General features: G+C 43.2%; 1 protein-coding gene across 3 annotated transcripts in view; it reads right to left on the reverse strand.

Annotated features, from left to right (window-relative positions):
• The window catches only part of Ccdc38 (coiled-coil domain containing 38), a 54,350-nt gene that overhangs the window by 9,881 nt on the left and 25,207 nt on the right, over nt 1-19,262 (reverse strand). For 2 of the 3 annotated variants that reach the window (XM_010629172.3, XM_010629173.3), the window contains exons 5-13: nt 18,242-18,306; nt 13,656-13,819; nt 13,464-13,544; nt 11,087-11,238; nt 9,353-9,448; nt 8,443-8,500; nt 6,702-6,771; nt 5,303-5,454; nt 3,580-3,715 (exon numbers count right to left, since the gene is read on the reverse strand). In XM_010629172.3, coding sequence (XP_010627474.1) covers nt 3,580-3,715; nt 5,303-5,454; nt 6,702-6,771; nt 8,443-8,500; nt 9,353-9,448; nt 11,087-11,238; nt 13,464-13,544; nt 13,656-13,819; nt 18,242-18,306 — 974 coding nt within the window. Of the gene's footprint in view, nt 1-1,963; nt 2,168-3,579; nt 3,716-5,302; nt 5,455-6,701; nt 6,772-8,442; nt 8,501-9,352; nt 9,449-11,086; nt 11,239-13,463; nt 13,545-13,655; nt 13,820-18,241; nt 18,307-19,262 lie in introns of those variants that run through there. The other variant, XM_010629174.1, reaches the window with a different exon arrangement.

Below are 19,262 nucleotides of genomic sequence, written 5' to 3' on the forward strand. Positions count from 1 at the left end.
GGGGGTGGTGGAGAGTGTAGGGGGACTGAGGAAGGCTTTGGCGGGCGCTGATAACAGTCTGTTCCCTGATGTGTGTGCGGGGGGCATGACTGTTTACTCTGAGCACATTCCTTAAGAGGAACACTTAGGACTTTCAACACGGCGCTATGCTTGAGTTTACATTTGCATTTTAAAAACAAAATACTGAATCGAGGAAACCTTTTTAGAGGATTAAGTGCAGTTAAGAGGGTGGCAGTTTTGAAAGATGCATCATTTTATGGCTCTAGCTCCAAAGTAACTAGGATGAGTGATTAATATCATTACTTTATATAATTAATATAATTAATTTACTGAGACCACAGTAAAGCTGGAAGAAAACTTTGAAAATTAGATGCAACTATTCTTATCGTATGCTTATCATAACTATGCTTGTCATATGGTTATCAGAGAGGATTATGCTTTCTACATTTTAAGGTTTGAAAGAATGGAAGAATGAAAGCTGGACAGTTCTGAGGAAAGAATATATCTCCCTCTCCATTTTCCCAACCTGCCTCTTCTGAGCCCTAGCACAATTTATAGGCCTGGGGGGACTATGACTTCCTAGTGCTATTCTCCAGCATATACAGGAACATTTGGCACATACACCAAATTTATACGTGTGATCAAGATTTTATGGATAGCCGGGCATGCCTCAGCCTCAGGAGGCTGAGGCAGGAGGATCGCTGTGAGTTCGAGACCAGCCTGGGATACATAGTGAGTTTCAGGTCAGTCTCAACTACATAGTGAGATCCTGTTTCAAAAAAGAAAAGATTATGGGCTGGGGATTTAGCTCAGTGGTTCTGCTGCCTGCTTTGCAAGTGCAAGGACCTGAGTTTGATCCCTGGTACCCCCCAAAAAAATTTATGGATAGACTTTAAAAGTAATTTTCACATCAATTTTCCTTTTTATACTTAATTATCTGCTTGACTCAATGGTTAAGGGGATTGAAATGCCACTTTTTTACCCCATTGTTTATCAGTCCATTTAAAGCAAACAGTACAGTTACGTTCATCATTGGGACCTTGTACCTTTACGTGATGTATCTTGGTTCTTATTTTTTCCCCATTCCCCTGCCCTCCCTTCACCCCCTTCACCTTTCTCTTTTTACAAAGACTTTATTTCCATTTTTTTCCTTTTCTCACTTCCCTATTTCCTTCCATAGTTGCCCTAAACTTGGATGAAAGGGGCTTGGTTGGAATGGAGGCGGGTGGTTGAAGGGTAGCAGTGACTCAAGGGTCCGTCAACAGCTGGATCTGGAAATACAGGGTCTACCGTGGAATTCAGCCCTCGGAGGAACGCAGTCCTGGGGCAAGCTACGGTGCAGCTCAACCCGGGGCATGTTACGTGCTGTGAAATAAGCTGGACTACAGAGCAAATACAGTTCAATTCCACTCGTACGAGGTCCGAGAAAGACAAAATTCATAGGGACGGAAAAGAGAACGGGGGAGAGAGAAAAGGGGCGCTAGCGCTTAGTGAGCGTAGTTTCGCTTTTGCAGGATGAAAGTTCTGGAGCTCGGTTGTAAAACTGTGCGAGTGGGTCTACCTTAAAATGTATAGAGAGAAAAGGGGCGCTAGCGCTTAGTGAGCGTAGTTTCGCTTTTGCAGGATGAAAGTTCTGGAGCTCGGTTGTAAAACTGTGCGAGTGTGTCTACCACTTAAAATGTACGTTTAAAACCTGTTAGGATGTTAAATTTTGTGCTGAAATGAGGATGAAAATGTTCTGAGCGCAGATCATGGTGGTGGTTATACGATGTGATGAAGGTACGAGGGATGGTCCAAACACGTGGTGAATGTTTACATTTTTATTACAATAAAATTAAATTTTTATTACAATAAAAGAGACATTACCATGAATCCCCTCCCGTGACTCACACTTTCGACACACTCACCCTGTCATGCTGGCCCAATGCTGAAGCAGTTCTGGAGGTCCTTTTTCATGAGCGTCTTTACAAGGTATGATAAAAAATACAGTGAACAGTGCTGCCAAGTGCTGTCCAGCAGAAAGAAAGGTTCTTTAAAACGTGACAGTGTGCCCTTAGCCACTGTGTCCACCAGATGTGGCACTGTGAGACCCCTGGCACTTCCTCGGAGTTACAGTGACCATGAAAGGCCATCCTGTGAGTTGAGTGCTAGCTCCACAATGGTCCAACTGAAAACACATGAAAGAGGAATTCCAGAACTTCTTCGGAAAGGGGCCAGTACAGTGGGATGGGTGTATCTGCAGCACACAGGAGCGTTCTGAGTGGGGTTGAGGGCAATGTGTCTTTTCCCGCAATGGCAATTTTTAAAATTCACCTTATTTTTGGATCACGTCTCACACTCGACGGCACTGAGTTCCATGCTTAAAATGACTAAATGAAAAACTTTATGGAGCCTTAGCCGCAGTCAAATAATTATTAAACTTCACAAACAACACTGAGGGACTGAGAGAGATCATCAGTGGCATTGCTTCTGCTGCCAGTGCTGACTCGGGGCGCAGCGACACCCCAGGATGTGTGTGCTTTCCCTTTCTGTAACCCCGCCCACCTGGGGTAGGGGAGATCGTTCACCTCTTTGAGACCAACTCCCCCAAACCTACCTCTGTCTACAAATCAAGTTCACGGCCCGAAGTGTGGTATCAGCCCCACCTATCAGTTTTGAGCTTTTATTTCACTCGAGGTTTTTTTCCCAAGAAAACCTACGTTAGATGGAGTTTGTTGCGGGCACAAAAGACAGCCCTAATCATGCATCCCACAAACAGTTCTTGAGCACCAGCTTCATGGGGACACTAAGTGGAGCTAACTAGGAAGAATAAGACAGTCCCTGAGCCTGAGGGACTTGCAGCCAGCGGGGGAGATGAACTTGTTAATGTGTAAGTGTACCAGCTGGTTGTGGCAGTGCACGCCTGTAATCCCAGCACTGACGGAGGAGGCTGAGGCAGGAGGACCTCTGTGAGTTCAAGGCCAGCCTGGGCTACAGAGTGAGATGTTGTCTTGAAAACAAACAAATAAATAGATATACTGTGTGTGTCACAGGTATGAGCCTCTCTATCCGAGCCTGAAGAAGCTAAACTGTGTTTCAGCTCCCTGTTGGGTCAATTTCCCTGTCAGTGTTGATTCTCTGCTTCTCCCTCTGTTAATTGGTCAATCCCTGAATTGCCACCGACAGGAGATTAGGCAGTGAGCTGCTCCGTATGTCTGCGCTATGACTGGAAGAAATGTGGGTACAGGGCAAACCTCAATATCATGGTTTGTGACAGCGAGAGCAATGTTTCCACTGGGCCAATTTAAATGACTCCTATCTCGTAAGTTGCCTGTTGTACGCTGGCAAGACGTGGTGATTGCAAACTAGTTTTCCATCTCTCTCGTCAACCTGAGACTTGTTTTGTTGTTTTTTTTTTGGTACCGGGGATCAGACTCAGGTCTTTGTGATTGCGAGGCAGGTGAGCCCCTGAGCTAAATCCCCAGCCCCTGAGACCTGCGATTTGCTTTAACTTCACCACTCAGTTGCTTAGTGCAAAGGGAACGCAAATGATTATCATCGTGAGCCAGAATAAAGTCAGTATGAGCAAAGAATGATTACCTGGGCATCTGAATTAAATTCTCCAAAACTGAAGAGCCGGGAGCGCAGTTCTAATTCAGCTGCCTTTTCCTCTTCTCGCAAGCAGTTAGCCTTCAGCATTTCTTTGTGCTCCAGCAGAAACTCGATGTTGCTATTTCTATTGCCAGAGAAGAAAGAGGGCCCTGGGCCTGTGACTTGTGGATCAGTGAAATAACTATCAGCCGGGAGCCTCAGTGCTCCCTGGAACTTGGGCCCACACCCTGCCAGCGAGCCAGTAGGAGCCTGTGTTTGAAGACACTGCTGAAGAACACACAACTTTCCAAGTTATGAGGAGGACAAGAAATACTCAGGTGCCGCTCCCACTGGAAGGCATTTTTCCTTCCCCCATTTTTGTGGCACTCAAAGGCCTTCCAAATAAACAGCAGCAAAGCTGAGGTGTCAGGAGCCCCAGTTGTGATGTGACTGGCAGAGTAACTGGGGAGTGATGGGGAAAATATAGGCCCCCAACTCCCCTGTCAAGATTCAGGTGGAGAGAGAGAGAGAGAGAGAGAGAGAGAACGCCTGACATAGATCTCCTTTTCCTGCCTGCCCACCACAGTCCCCATCTACCATGTTCCAAAAACTGGGGCCTGAAGGTGTTGTACTATGCTCTGTAAGGACTGAGGGATTCAAAAGGTACGTACAATAGGGGGCTGGGGATTTAGCTCAGTGGTTCTGCTACCTTCCTTGCAAGCGCAAGGTCCTGAGTCTGAGCCCCAGTATACAACAGGCCATGGGTAGCTGTGAGATAATTCTTCTGGCTTCTTTCTGAACAAATTCATTTGTTCTTTTTTACCCCAGTACTGGGGACTGAACCCAGAACTGCAGGTATGCTAGGCAAGGCCTCCACCACTCCCAGCCCTCAAATTCATTAGCTCTGAAGTTAAATGTAGTATGACTTATTATTTAGAAAGGTTGTCAACTTCTGACCCAAAAAACTGTCCTAAAAAGATTCTATGTATTTTTATAAATGGGTAGGTATAAAGATACCTTTCTTATAAGCTTGAAGCTCTTTTTAAAAATAATACAAAATTTTAGAATAGGACTGAATTTTGTAAGTTGTCAATATCCACCTCCGTTCTGTGCCTCCTTTAACAGTCCCGATATACTGACATAGAAATCACAAAATCATACAGTTAAATCACAGAACATAAATTTGCTGAGCATCACCATCAAGAAAAACAAATTCATTAGCATCCAATGCATGTGATTAAGGAAAGTGCTGGGGTAAAACTAAAGAGCACAAAAATCAAAGGTATCATTTCAATTCTTTTGTGGTCTTCCGAACTATCTTTTATTACTATCACCCAGGAAAGCACTTTTATTAGTACATATTCGTAACACAGAATTCATTTTAGGGACTGACGGCATATTCATATAACATATCTTGATCCTTTTCAATCCCTTTACCTCCCTTTTTCTTTCCTTCCCCATTCGGCAGTCCTTTTACTTACCTCCCAGAGTCTACCTTCTCAGCTGGGAAAATATTTTGACAAGTGGAAGTTAACAGGGATAAAATTAAAGTTAAATCACTCTATTCTGTGTAAATATACCTCAAACCTTTTACTCTCACAGTGTGAAGTGCTATTAATAAAAAAAATTCTGGCCTAAATCTCTAGAGACCACGAGAAAGAGCCATTGTGAATAAGCTGGACCCAGTTTCTGATCAGAGATAGCTTAATAGATCTACTTGTTAGTCACTTACATTTTGTCTTGTACAACTTTTTCTCTTTTGTTTACCTCTTCGAGATTCTCATCTACATCCTGGGAATATTGAACCAAAGTCAGATTCTGTTCTTCCAGCTGTGTGAGGACCTGAAGTAACTCTTCTGGTTCCTTGAAATAGAGCTCCGGCAGCTAATCACTCAATAAAGAAGAATAGAATTAACTCCCAAATACGTACACGTGACTTACATAGATAATACTGTTGTTGGCTTTCCATCACTGTGATAAAAACACCTGAGATAACAGACTTTTCAGGAAGAAAGGTTCATTTTGGCAAGAGGCTTCAGAGGTTTTGGTGCATGCTCACTTGGCCCTGCTGCTTCGGGGCTCTGATGGTCTACAATATCACACCCCCAGTATGTGCTGGAAGAGAACTATTCACCTCACAGTGGCCAGGAAGCAAAGAGGGAGGCAGGGGTCCGGCCCCAATATCTTCTTCACCCCAGGGACCTTTCTTCCTCTCGCTGTATCTCTAAAAGTTTCCAGCATCTCCCAGTAGCAGAACAGGATGGGGACCACGCTTTCAATGTGTGGCCTTCGGGGAACATTCAAGATCCTCATGACAGCAGCTGCTCTGACTGTGAGGCAGGCGGGGAGAGAAGTATGTGGGAGCCTTGCCTATTTCCCTGGGAGAGCTGGTTCCCAGGGGAAGGGGCATTCCAAGTATGGGGCGGGGGGATGGCAGAGACACTCAAGAGACAGAAAGAGGAAGGAAAAAGGAAGGTAAGGAAAAGAGGGATAAGGGATATAGCAGAATAGGAAGTAAGGGCAGGAAGTAGTGAAAGTGAAAGGCCAGGGAGAAGGAACAGGAGAAAGACAGGAAGCTAAGAGAGGGTCATTCCTCCTCCGCAGGTTGTCATTACTTTACACTGTTCAAGTTTTTAAGAATAAGTATCTATTACTTTAAGTAAATAGCTTTTATTTGGTCATCATTATTTACAATAGCTAAGTGGTAGGAGCAACCCAAATGTCCACGGATAAATGAGTGGATAAATAGAACACAATATATACACCTTGGAACATTACTCAGCCTTTACAAAAGGAAATCCTGTCTTATGCTACAATATAGATGGTCTTTGGGGTCATGATGTTAAGTGAAATATTCCAACCACAGAAAGACAAATACCATATGATTCCACTTATACGAGATATCTATTGTAGTTCAGATATTTCCCCCAAATTATTATCTCTATAGGCATTCATTTTTATGGATAATCTGATGGCTGTTTAGACCAATTGGAGAGCAGCATTACATCATATTTCCTTCTGGGAAATATGTGGAATGTTTGGGACAGAAAATTCTAATTTTGAAAGAAGACATGAATGACGGTCTTTTTCACCAAATGCAACATTTAAATCAAGAAATACAATCTGGTTACCAGATCAAAGTCCATGTTGTCATCTAAAAAGAATTCCAGGCTGTCATCAGAACCGATACTTTCGGGCTGGCTATTAAAGAATAAAAAGAAACAAAGAAAAGCAAATGATTTCTGAACCATCACAACAGATTGGCTTTCTTTTCTAACTGGTCTTTGGAATCTAACTGTAGCATGGTTCTTTCATCAGCCTGTTTAGCTTTTCAGGGAACTGCTCATGGCAAAAAAGAAAGAGAAATGAGCAAAAGAATGAACAGCAGACATTTAGTCAAAGGCTATAGAGGTGCACACAAGGGCACAAAAGTGTTCAATACCATTAGCTGCTAGGAAATGCAAATTAAAGGCAAAATAGCAGTGTACACTTATCAGAATAGTTAAAATTAAAAGATTGCAGAAACATCAAATGCTGATGAGAATGTAGAGACATTGGATGGCTCATACATTGCTGGTAGAAATGTAAAATGGCACAGCCCATTTGGGAAACAGTTTGGCAGTTTCTTTCAAAGGCTGCGCATGCATCTTCTGGCCAAGCCAGCCTTGCTTTCTAGGCATTTATCCCAGAGAAATAACAGTTAAGCAAATAAACTTACTCTATTCACTATAACCCTGAACTGAGAACAGCATGACTAACGTTCTCTAAAGCATAGAGAACATATCACAGACTACTGCTCTGCAGTGGAAAGGAACCGGCAGCTGGCAGAACCAACAAGTTGGGTGCATTTCCAGAGAATTACGCTTGGTGAAAAATCCAGAAGGCTGCACACGACATGATTCTATTTTTGTAACATTCCTGAAACAACCAAATCTTAGGGATAGAAAGTGACGAGAGTTTGCCAGGGAAGAGGAAGTGGGCGTGGCTATGAAGAATGCTGTGGTGATGCCCTGTACTTGCTTTTATCCGTGCCAATGTCCAGGATGTGGCATTGTCCTAGTTATGCAAGATCTACCACTGAGGAAACTGGGTCAAGGGCACATGGGATCTGTCTGGATTGTTTCCTATAGCTGCATGTGAATCTATAATTATTTCAAAATAAAAATTTAAAATAGTGATGGTTAAGCAGGGCGTGGGAGCACATGCCTGCCATTCCAGCACCTGATAGGCTGAGACAGGAGGATCGCCACAAGATCACCTGCCTGGACTACATAGCAAGACCCTGTCTCAAAGAAAAAAAAAAATGATGGTTAAATGCCACAGAAATGGAGCAACCCTAGAGTCCCTGGAATTCACAGCAAAATGTCTCTGTGGTCCTCACTGATTGTCATGAATACCGGACCCCTACCTCTCTGGCTCATGTACTTGTTCCAGCCTTTCTTAAGGCTTCCTTGGGGCAGTCAGGGTCAGGAACTGGCAATTTATGAAACAATGAGTATAAACCTATCAACAGTCAAGCAATGGGAGAAACAAAAACAAATGCATCATGGTCCTCTATTACAGCAATTTTGAAGGATGTGGTGAAATTGCAAACACACAGCCGAGTGCAGAGCTTAATAAACCATAGACTGTGGCAAAGACCCAAGGTGCAGGGAAGGGGCATTTGTTTGCAAACAGCAGCTACAGGTGGTCATTAAAGAATGCAGACAGGACACAGAGCTCGGCCACCTCCAGAGCACACAACAACAGGACTGCTGCCTCCAGGTCCTTTCCTAACAGGTGTGGCTATAAGGTCTCTATGTTTAGGGAAGGTTAAAGGCAAAGTTATTTTGAAGAACTGTTCAGTTTCTGAGAGTTAAGCATAAACTGTACTTGGATAAAGGTGATCTCCTATCTTCTGAATTGAAACTGGGCTTCTTGAGTTGCTTTCCTGTTCCGCATGTTCATCCAGTGAAGTCCATACCGTTGGCAATGGCAGAGAGGGAAAAGAGAAAATACATAATTAGAAATGAGTCACTGTCCCTTGGTACAAATGGGCAAACTGGCTTCACAAATCAAAGAATTGTTTTTCTCCATCGTTGGGCTGCTCATGGCCTAAAACTCATACTTGGGTCATTTACTGTGCAGGCGAATTATGCTGTTGAGTTTACCCCAACCACTACATACATGTGCTGGACAAGGGAGAGAAGAGGTCACCAAGTGTCAGCCTGCAGGGAGGGTCACAGACACAGATGACTGCAGGGTGTGGGAGGGGGTGACCGAGGGAAGGAGGCCTTCTGGGGACTAAGTCTATTGAGAGGAAGAAGCCCTCCTTGGGGAGTTTTTTTGTTTTTTGTTTTGGTACTGGGAATCAACTGCCCCGGCCCACTTGGGGAGTTGACTGTGGGTGTGGTAGACCTGCTTCCTTCTTCCCAAGAGTGACTTCCGGGTCACTGACAATGGCAGTCACTTATTTGCAACTGGCCTGGTTTCCTGGGCCCTGGGAAGAGGCTTGCTGTTACCAAAAGGCAGGCCTGAGCCAGAGGAAGGAGGGGCCCAGCTAGGGCAGACCTCAGAGCATGTAGTGGTCAGCCGGGGGACAGATTCTGTCCACTCAGGACAACTTGTGGTAACATCCGGTGGAAACCGGAACTTCTGGTGCTTAGGATTATGGGTGATGTGGCAACGCGGACCCCCCCCCCCCACTTTCCAGCTAATCTTGTAGGTCCTCCTCCTCCACTTTGAGGCTGACACATTCTGTGGTTTTACTTTGGGGAGTGAAGTCACACATCTCAGCCCTTACCTTGGCTCCTCCTTCCGGTTGAGTCATCTGAAAGTAGTATCATCTTCTCGGGACTTCCAGTACCACTGTCTATTATACTTGGACTTAATGGGGATTCTAGAAGTGGGAGATGAGAGAGAGACAAGAGAGATTTCTGAGCACAAGAACTATTGCCAAAACTTCCAAGGACAGAAATAAAAGATGGAGATCCTGTAAGCAGCAAATGCGATCTCCTGGCAAGGGCTGTGTCTGGTGTGGGCAGAATGGATGAGAACAGACCCTAGGCCCCTGGAGGTCTCCATTTTCACCATCAGCCCATCTGAGACACCTCCTGGGCTCTGAGCATCTCCTACTTGGATGGCGAATCTAGGAGGACTAAATCTTAAGCTGTTAAATGCAAATATTTCTCTATTTTCCTATTTGTTCTCTTTCTTCTTCAATACCATCTAGTGAATTCTAACCACGTCTCCGCACTATGCTCGACACTTTGCACACAGACCTCACTCTGGCCTGGCAGGGCCATCCTGAGCGTCATGCTGGGAAACGTGTTATCAGCCAGCTCTGTGCCCAGACGCTCCCGGCTCCCAGTGCGCCAGTGTCCGGGATGCACGTGCTCTGTTCTCTGCTGAGCTCCCCTGCGACCGGCTTCCTCTCCCCACGTGGCACCTCAAATACTCTCCCAGCCATCACAGGGACGCCCTTGCTGGTCTCCCCTCTCCCAGGACGACTCTGCTCTGCACTTGACACCCAGTGCCAGAAAATCCTTGACTCTTGTGTTCCTTCAGTTTCTCGTGTTTTTTGTTTTGTTTTTTTTCCAGAAAAGGGGGTAAGTCTGCTCCCGATCACCCAGTGTTGCTGGAAGTACAAATGTTTTATTTTGATTTGTGGCTTTACTTTAATCATGCATTTAAATTCTTTTATATGATGGGATCTACTTCTGGCCCACTAAGCTGACCTCCGAATGCTGGTACTATACTGTTGTAATTATTGAGACTCTGGGACAATATATTACATAATATTTTAGAGGATTAATAACTCCTACCTATCACCTTCCTAATTCAAAAGTATAGCTGAGCCACAGAATCATTATATAAAATTCTCCCCATTCTGACACATCACTCTGAAAAATTTTTGGTTATATTTTTATTATCTATCTATCTACCTCTCTATATATCTATATCACATAACATATTCTCTATTTATCAAGCCTCCAGGCCATATTATTAAAGGTACTATTGTTTTCTTGGATCTAGTTTTCTTGTGCAGTTTCTAATTATTAAAGTTGGTTTACTTGTGTTAATATGTAAATACACAGGCAAAAGTAGAGCAAATTAATATGCTAATTTATAATATGCAGATAAAGTATAATTAACTTTGTGTTCATCTACTTTATAGAACACTTTACTATATGACATAGTTTTTGAGATTTTTATTAGTGAAGATTTCTATACTACCACATCATCTGCAAATAATACATTTTATCTTTTTTTTCCCATATATTTTTTATGACTTTATTTCTGAAATTAACCTGAGCTTGAAATTCATAACAGATAATAACAAGGACAGTGAGAACCCACATTCTGGTTTTCTTTTTTAAAATTCTGACAAAAATAAAACCACTGAAGTATGCTATTTTATTTTATTTTTGTACCAGGGATTGAACTCATGTCCTTGCAGTCGCGAGGCAGGCAGAGAAGTACACTATTTTAGAATCAGGGATTTTTGCTTATTTGAAATTAAGAATGTGCAACTTACTTGCTAAGAGTTTTGGAAGAAGGGAATGAATTTTTGATGTCTGTGATCTTTTCAGTGCTTGCTGGATTTGCCAGTGCTTTGGAGACAGTTTCAGCAGAAAAAACCCGTATTTCATGTACTCCCGAAGGAGGAACTCTGTGTTTGCTATATCACTACTCAAAAGAAAGAAACAAAGATATGGTTAGGTGTACCTATGTGAAAGCATATGGATAAAATTTTGTTCATATAACACATCTTGATGATGTACTTTAATAATAATGTACTTATCAAAAATCTTAAGTCTGGTCATAAAAATACAGGCTTCAATAAAATGAGAAGAAAGTAGTCTGTAGGTCTGTTATCTGATATGCAGACTTAGAATAGACTGGTGCTAGTTTTTTTTGTTTGTTTGTTTATTTTTGAGACAGGGTCTCACTGTGTAGTTGAGACTGACCTGGAACTCACTATGCAGCCCAGGCTGGTCTCGAACTCACAGTGATCCTCCTGCCTCAGCCTCCTGAGTGCTGGGGTTACAGGCTTGTGCCACCACGCCCAGTGAGGCTGGTGACAGTTTTACTCTGCATATTTATTTCTGTAGAAAACAGTGTGCTATGTTAAATTTTAGACACAGGGAGAAAATAGAAGGTAACAAGATTGTCCCTATGTAAGGAGAAGAAAGCATACTAATACTTTATGAAGACTGACTGTGCACAGGGAGATTTACAGGATGTGTTACAGAGGTAATTTCATGGTTAGGACAGCATTTAAGGATAAATGTATTTCTGAGTGAGCCAGCACTCAGACCCAACGGTGTCCGGCTGTGATGCCCAGCCTCTCAAGGGGAAATACCCAGAGCCTTTCCCCCAGCTTCACATTGCTTTACCACAGCCATGTTAGGAAGAGGTCCAAGAAGAAGTGCTTTAAAGTAAGAAAGAAAAGCTCAAGGAATGGGGGCTCATTTTTCAGAACTTTCACATTCAGACCCTCATCAGTGTTTTCACTGACCTCACATCTTACGGACATGCTCGACTTCAATTCTCTATCCGTCAAATCTGTCTTCCCTCAGCCCCGGTGTGAGTGACAGTTCAGGCCCAGCGAGTGGCTGACTCAAGTTTCAGGGGTCGGAAGATGATGGGAGCCCCTCCCTCTACCACCGCTTTAGTTTTTGATAGAAATCCTCCCAGAGGTGTCACAAGGGACACGGACTGAGAATGGACTGGAATTGCATGGCTCCCATACAAAGGCTTAGGAATAAGGCACCTTTCTGCTTGGAAACAGGTCCCCATCCTGACCCCCAGCAGGGCCTGCAGAGGAGGGTTTCTTTGGGCCCTCTCTCCATAAAGGAGAAAACAGCCAAGCTCCCTCACAAGCCATGTCCCATGCTCTTTTGAGCCTCTCTAGGATGTTGGGATGATGAGCAATAGACACATTCTCAGGCCCAGGGTGTCCCTGGGGGGCCAACAGGCACATGTGCAGTCCCCCCTAAAAACATGGAGGCTGTTACTCTGCTTTTGCAAATATTCTTCTAGTGGACAAAATCTTCTGCTTACATTGTGGGCTGGGGAGGATGAATTCTCCTTCTTGTAGCACCTATACCTTGAGATTCCTAATGTAGAAGAGGCTGCTGTATCCAGAATGTCTTTCAGACACGCATTTTGTTAGTGCACTCGCTGAGCTACCATCCAGTTCCTTTGCTGCATTTTAGACACATTATTGCCCTTCTCCCCAAATAGGTGAAGTGTCAGAAATCAAGGGTGTGGTTTCAGAGGCGATATGAACATTAAGTCATCAAGAAGAAAAAATAAATCTTAGCACTACCTGATGGCAAAACAATAGTATGTCCTGGATCATGAAATTATTGTCCAAGGATGGTGATGGAAACTTTTTAGATATTTAAAATTAATTCAAGTGAGTTTCCTTACTATAGAAGGAAACACACAGGTTTGAAGAAGAGCGGCCAGTGGCACAATAATTTTAATCCCAACTCTTGCCCCTGGGATGTTCTCACTATAGATCTTATGTTTTAATAGCAATGCTAGATTCTACTAAGAATAAATATGAAATACTACCAACTATAACTGTAAGGCAAGGATAAAATGAAGCCCAATTCACAGATATTCAAACGTGGAGGGAAATGTGTCCTAAAAGGAATACAAAAGGGCACCGAGGAAAGAACTGTTTACACCTAACACCAGTTTGCCTTCTTTCAACTGATTTCTTTGTTTCCACATCTTCTACAAGTCAGAGAGCCTTTCCTGACGCTGCAGTGAACTGACATCCAGGCAGGGGGGACCCTTTCCTGCTCACATGCAGGAGATCATCAACAATGAGGCTTTTTCCCACATAGGTTTCCATGGGCTGTGGAAATCAGGTCTTGCAAAGATGGTGGCTCCCTCACCTCTTCATTGCCTGCACCTCCATGCTGGCTGTCTTCAGCTCGGCTGTCATTTGGAGTTTGCTGATAGTTTCTTGTGCTGCACTGAATAAAGAGCAAAGGTTTGTTAGTTTGTTTTGTTTTGTGCTATGTTCTGAGAGACTTAACAAACCGGGGGTGGGGGTGGTGGGATTTGGCTGATGGGGTGACACTAACATCTTCATAGCATCTGCAGATTGCTGGTCATTTTCTCGAAGGAACTCTTCGAAGGCAAGTGTGTCATCTTGGAGCTTTTGTTCTGCGTTTTTGAGCTGCCTTTCCTTTACAGCTATGTGTTTTTCAAGTCTTTTAATTGTGTTTCTCTTGGTGGACAGAGTGTACTAGGAATATTGAAAGTAAAAGTGCATCAAGAACATTATCATGCATTTCAGGTACATTCCAACAGTCTCATAACGGAGGGGAAAATGAATTTCACAATAAACAATCACTTGTACTACAAGCAATAGTTTGGCTAAATCTTGAGCCTTTTTATTTCACGTTGCTTTGACAGATGCTTAGAAGGGAGACTAATTCCTCTTATTTGCTTTTACAAAGAGACTCAAGGTTGCCCTAAAAGGGCTATGCCCCATGAGCAAAAAATAGCTACAACTCTCTCCGAAGAGTAGGGGTTGCTGCTACCACTTTTTGGTTCTTTCTGGGCATTGGGAAACTGGGTCGTGTGCCACTACAGTCTACCAGCTTCTCCCCCAACAAGGAAGACCGTAGGAGGACGCAGTTTCAACCCCACCATGCCAGTGATGTGTTCCTCAAAGCGGCTCAAGGTGCAAAGTGTTTAACCTTACCCAAAGGGGCCTGTCTGCATCTCCAAGTACAATTCTGACATCTACCTATTTTTTCAGTACATAGCACAAGAATCCACTTGGGTTTTGAATGCCACCCATGAAAAATAAATTACAAAGAAACAAAGTCATACGTGTCATACATGAATTTAAAATACCGGAGTGAGATAACTTTAGGAAATTACCACCAATACTAACAGGTTATAACCAAGTTTATAACCAAAATATTTCATCCACGACTTTGCTTATCAAGTATTTTTTGAGGGCTTAACCACGTGCGAATAGAGCAGTGAACAAAAGAAACACCATTGTTTTTACGGGATGCTCATTCTAGTAGGGAAAGAGTCAGTATAAGGAGAGTGCAGTGCCCAAGCGCAAAGGTAGAGGGTTGCTACTGTGTGTAGAGCAGTCAGTGAAAGTCTCTATGCTATAGTGAAAATTAAGCCAAAGCAGGAGGAGGTAGGAAGCCAAGCTTGGCGATTTCTGAAGGGCGAAGGCTTTCCCTAGAAGGAAGAGCTTCCAGGGGAAAGGCCCTGGGGCCCGAGAGTGAATGGGTTCTCCTGGAAAAGCATGGAAGCCATTGCAGACGGAGCAGAGTGATAAGGGGGTTAGTGGTAGGAAGGAGCTCAGCGAGGTCCTGGAACCAGATCAGGGCACTTGAGATCCACAACCGGGGACGGCCGCGATCCTACCACGGTAAATTTGACAGTTGCAGACACGGTGGTGACGTTTAAAGCCATGAGTCTGGAGGAGGACAGAGAGGGCACAGGGTGAGGACTGGTCTCTAGAGAAGTCTAACACTTGAAGGTCAGGGAAAAGAAAAGGAGCTGTAATCCCTAACAGCTGCTCAAGAGGGATTACAGTTGCATCCCCGAATCTGGGATTCAGGAAGGAGGATCAGGGGAAAGAAATAAATTTGGGGGTTTTATATATGGAGGTGAGGTTTAAAGCCACAAGTCTAGAGGGGAGGGAAAATCAGTACTTGTAAGGAGGGGTAACGGATGGACGACTATCTGCTCTCCTATTATCTGTCTGAAAGCCTCGACGTCTTTGCTTATTTCTTGGTGTTGGGAAGACAGCATTCATACTTTGAGCATATGATATGAGTCATACGTTTCTAGTAGATGCCCTTTGATCAAATTAAGGGCGTTCCTTTCTGTATCCCGTTTGCTGGAAGCTTTTGTTAAGAATGAATTTTGGAGTTGGGCATGGTGTTGCACGCCTGTAATACCAGCACTCGAAAGGCTGAGGCAAGAGGATCGCTGTGAGTTCAAGGCCAGCCTGGACTACATAGTGAGACCTGATCTCAAACAGACAGACAAAAATGAGAGAGAGAGAGAGAGAGAGAGAGAGAGAGAGAGAGGATGAGTTTTGAATACAGACTAATGTTTTTGTGCATCAACTGAGATAATTATATGCCTTTAATTTTTTTTTTTTTGGTACTGGGATTGAACTCAGGACCTTGATATGCCTTTAATTTTTAGTCATTTTAAATCTACTATGTGTATTACACTGATTAATTCTCAAGCGTTAAACTACTTTTGGATGCTGAGGATAAACTTAAATCGGTCATGATCTATTGCTATTTTTATATATTATAGGATTTGATTTGTTAAATTTTATTCAGAATGTTACTTATGTTTATGAGGGGGCTTTAATTTTGTTCTCTTCTAATATCTTTATCTGGGTTTGACATCAAAGTAATGCTGACCTCATAGCACGAGTTGGGAAATATTTTTCTTTTATTATTCAACTTTTTAAAACAGTGTGTCTAAAGTTAGAATGATTTCTTTTTAAAATTGCTGCCAAAAATAAGTAGTGAATCTCCATTTGTCTTTGTGAAGTTTTTACCTACAAGTCCAATTTCTTTAAGGAGACATTAACCGTTCAATTATCTGTTTCTTGTGGAGTAAGCTTTGGTAGTTTGCGTCTTTCAAGAAATCTGCCCATTTCACCCATGTTTTCAAATTTATTGGCATAAAGTCCTTCATGATGTTCAATTCATAATATATCACATGTATATTTTTTAAATGGGTACTTCAAGTCCCAACTCTGGAACAAGTAAACAAACAAGGACAAAACAAGGAAGGAACCAAGAAAGATATCATGAAAGCAGTTCAGTTTTTTGAAAATTATTAAGTTCCCTGTCAGCCAAACTGCAAAACTGGAGGATCTAGTTCCCAAGACCTCAATTCTGACACCAACTGCAAGTTTAAGGAGCTCCTCAAAATACCCTCAGTGCAGTGTTAATAATTTTCCTGACCTCATAAAATTCTTGGGTACTTTTCCCTACAAGGAAAGGATGCAGATTAGAATCAACCCAGGGAGGAGATACCTCTGGCAAGGACCGGGATGGTTCTAAGGGCAAAGCTCCCAGCGTTCTCTCCCACGGAATCAGGCTGTTGCTTCCCCACGTCCACACACAACAGCACCAAAGAAGCTTGGCTGAGCTCAGTGTCCAGAGTTTTTCTGGGGGCCTCAGCAGTTTGGCATGCTTAATTAATTGACCATGAGATTGATCTGTCTTCAATCCCCAGACCTTCTGAGTGTTACCCTAAGTCCCTACTGGATGTAACAGTGTTGTTTTTGCTGGTGTGGGCCACCCTGACTGTCCCGTATAGCCAATCTCATCTTGAAGAAACACACCCTTATAAAGCACGGCATAAGTTACCTCCCCGAAATCAAGGGCAAAGCCAGATTTTTTTTGAGCAAGGACACTGTTTTCTTAAACTACATACAAGTCCCTTTGATAAATGGACTCCATTAAGTCAATTTGGGACACTTCAAAAAGTGCTTGAACTTTGGGCATGGGGTGCACACCTGAAATCCAGTGCTTAGGAGGCTGAGGCAGGAGGGCCACTGTGAGTTTGAGGCTACTCTGGGCTACATAGTGATTTCAGGCCAGCCTGATCTTTAGACGATTGACAACAGTGGTATAAACAACATCCAATCAATTCCTCGTGTGATTATTCTCCCACCCTTAAGTGCTCATTGTCTCTGCTTTATTATGGTAAATGAGCACGCATAGAGAGCTATGAAATAATTGTGTTTTCAGGCCTGATTTCTAGTTAAAGGTTTGTGATGGCAGGATGCTGTGGCTTGTGTCTGGATATCCCCTAAATCCTCATGTGGTTATAGGTGGAGCTTTTCTGAGGTGGATGGATCCACAGTGTGTGATGCAGAGATCGACTCATGGTGTGATGCCAGAATTAAGGGTGTGAGTGCTACTCACCCTAAGGCAGGGTGGCCTACCTAAGAATATGAGGGACAGAAAGGGCTGCTGTGTACTGCTTGTTGTTTATTGCTTGCTGCCTCCTGCCTGCCCTGCTTTGCCATGAACTCTGTTTCCTTTGCGATGCCCCCCTGCCCTGGAGCCAGCCTCTTTCAACTAAAACCTCTTTAAACTGTGAGTTAAACTTTTTCTCCTTTAACTTTGGGTGTTGGGTATTTTGTCTCAGCAATGATCAAAGAAACTAAAACATAGGATAAAAGTCTTTGTTAAAGGCACTTTTTCTTTTTTTTTTCCTGGCACGAGGGGTATAGTCAGAGGTGGAAGGGTTCCAGAATTCTCTGAGTTTCCAGAGTGCTTTGATTCCTACCATATTTCACTGAAGATTCATGAAAATCTAAATTAAATTTGGCTCATGAAGTGCTGTTCTGATTGTGGGAGGAAAAACTGGGCAAAAAGAAAACCCTGGAAGCACACATCCTGGAGAATAATTTTCCTGATAAATCTCTGGAATGTGAGCTCCCTGAGGGCAAGATCTTTGTTTTGTTCACTGCTTGGCCCAGGGTAAGCCCTCAGCAAATATTTTTGAATGAATAAATGTAGGAATGAACCAATCTTTTTAGCAATATATTTGGGACACATAATAGAAAAATACAATGTTGAGTTAAATATTTGGCAATGCTATGCAAGAAGTTTTCTGTTGGCTAATGGGAGAAATGAATTACTTTTACTACCTCCATCAGAAACCTGTCTCTCTGGTCACTAATAAATTCATGGAGAGTCCTTTTCGTGTCTGCACCTGTAAAGAACATTTAAATAGATTTAGGTTTAGTTCATTATCCTTCAAATACATTGTGTGGAATAAAAGTTAGCCTAAGTTATTACATATACTGTAGAATATATCTGGGGTTGGAAGAACTGCACCTTGCCATAAGGTTTTTCTTAATCACCCATAAATTAAGTTAATAAGAGTAACTCTCCTTTATTTTGTGTCCAGTCACATTCTAGGAACTTTATTAAATGCTTTTAATATATCACTTAATCCTAAGGACAATCCAAATAAGGTATTGATTACTATCCCGTCCTGCCTGCTTCCCGAAGTGGAGAGGTCAGGATTCTCTAAGGTCACGAAGATGACAAACAGTGGGGATGGGGAACTCTCTCCCCCACCTGGGCTGCACCGAGTAAGATGGAACTTTTGAATCTCAGGGCTTGGCCTGTCAGACAGCAAATGCAGTCCTCAGGTGCAGGGTTTTGGGGGAAACCACAAACCAAAGTTGCAGGAGGGTAGGGAAATAGGACAACTAGTTGTACCACACAGAAAACTCAACAGGAAACACCAGCGATTTCCTCTCAAGGCTTCTTCTTCCCATTTGGAGAATTATACGCACGCCGCATTTCAATGTTTGCTTCATGAGAAGTCCACAGAATGTGGTGGAACGAAGTCTCTTACCAACCATGTAAATAGAAGTAGAAATAAAGTAATTTTTCTGAACTAACCAGTGAGTCTGTGCTGATCTAAGAGACCTAAGTCTCCCCGGGTCACCCTCAGCCTCCACGGCTCACTAGTTGGGAGCCATGAGTAAAGCACGTAGCTTCTCCGTGCCTCAGTTTCGTTATTTGTCCGACGAGGACGCTAACTGGTCAATTATATTAACGTCTCCAACTGTCCGCTGCCTCTCTGTGAAGGTTGTCTGCTCTCCTGGTGGATGGCAGGTGCTGGCCATGGAATGCACGTGGACGTGGTTTATGTGT

Source organism: Fukomys damarensis, unplaced genomic scaffold, assembly GCF_012274545.1.
Source record: "Fukomys damarensis isolate Sample0158 unplaced genomic scaffold, DMR_v1.0_HiC HiC_scaffold_15, whole genome shotgun sequence".
Taxonomy (NCBI): Eukaryota; Metazoa; Chordata; class Mammalia; order Rodentia; family Bathyergidae; genus Fukomys; species Fukomys damarensis.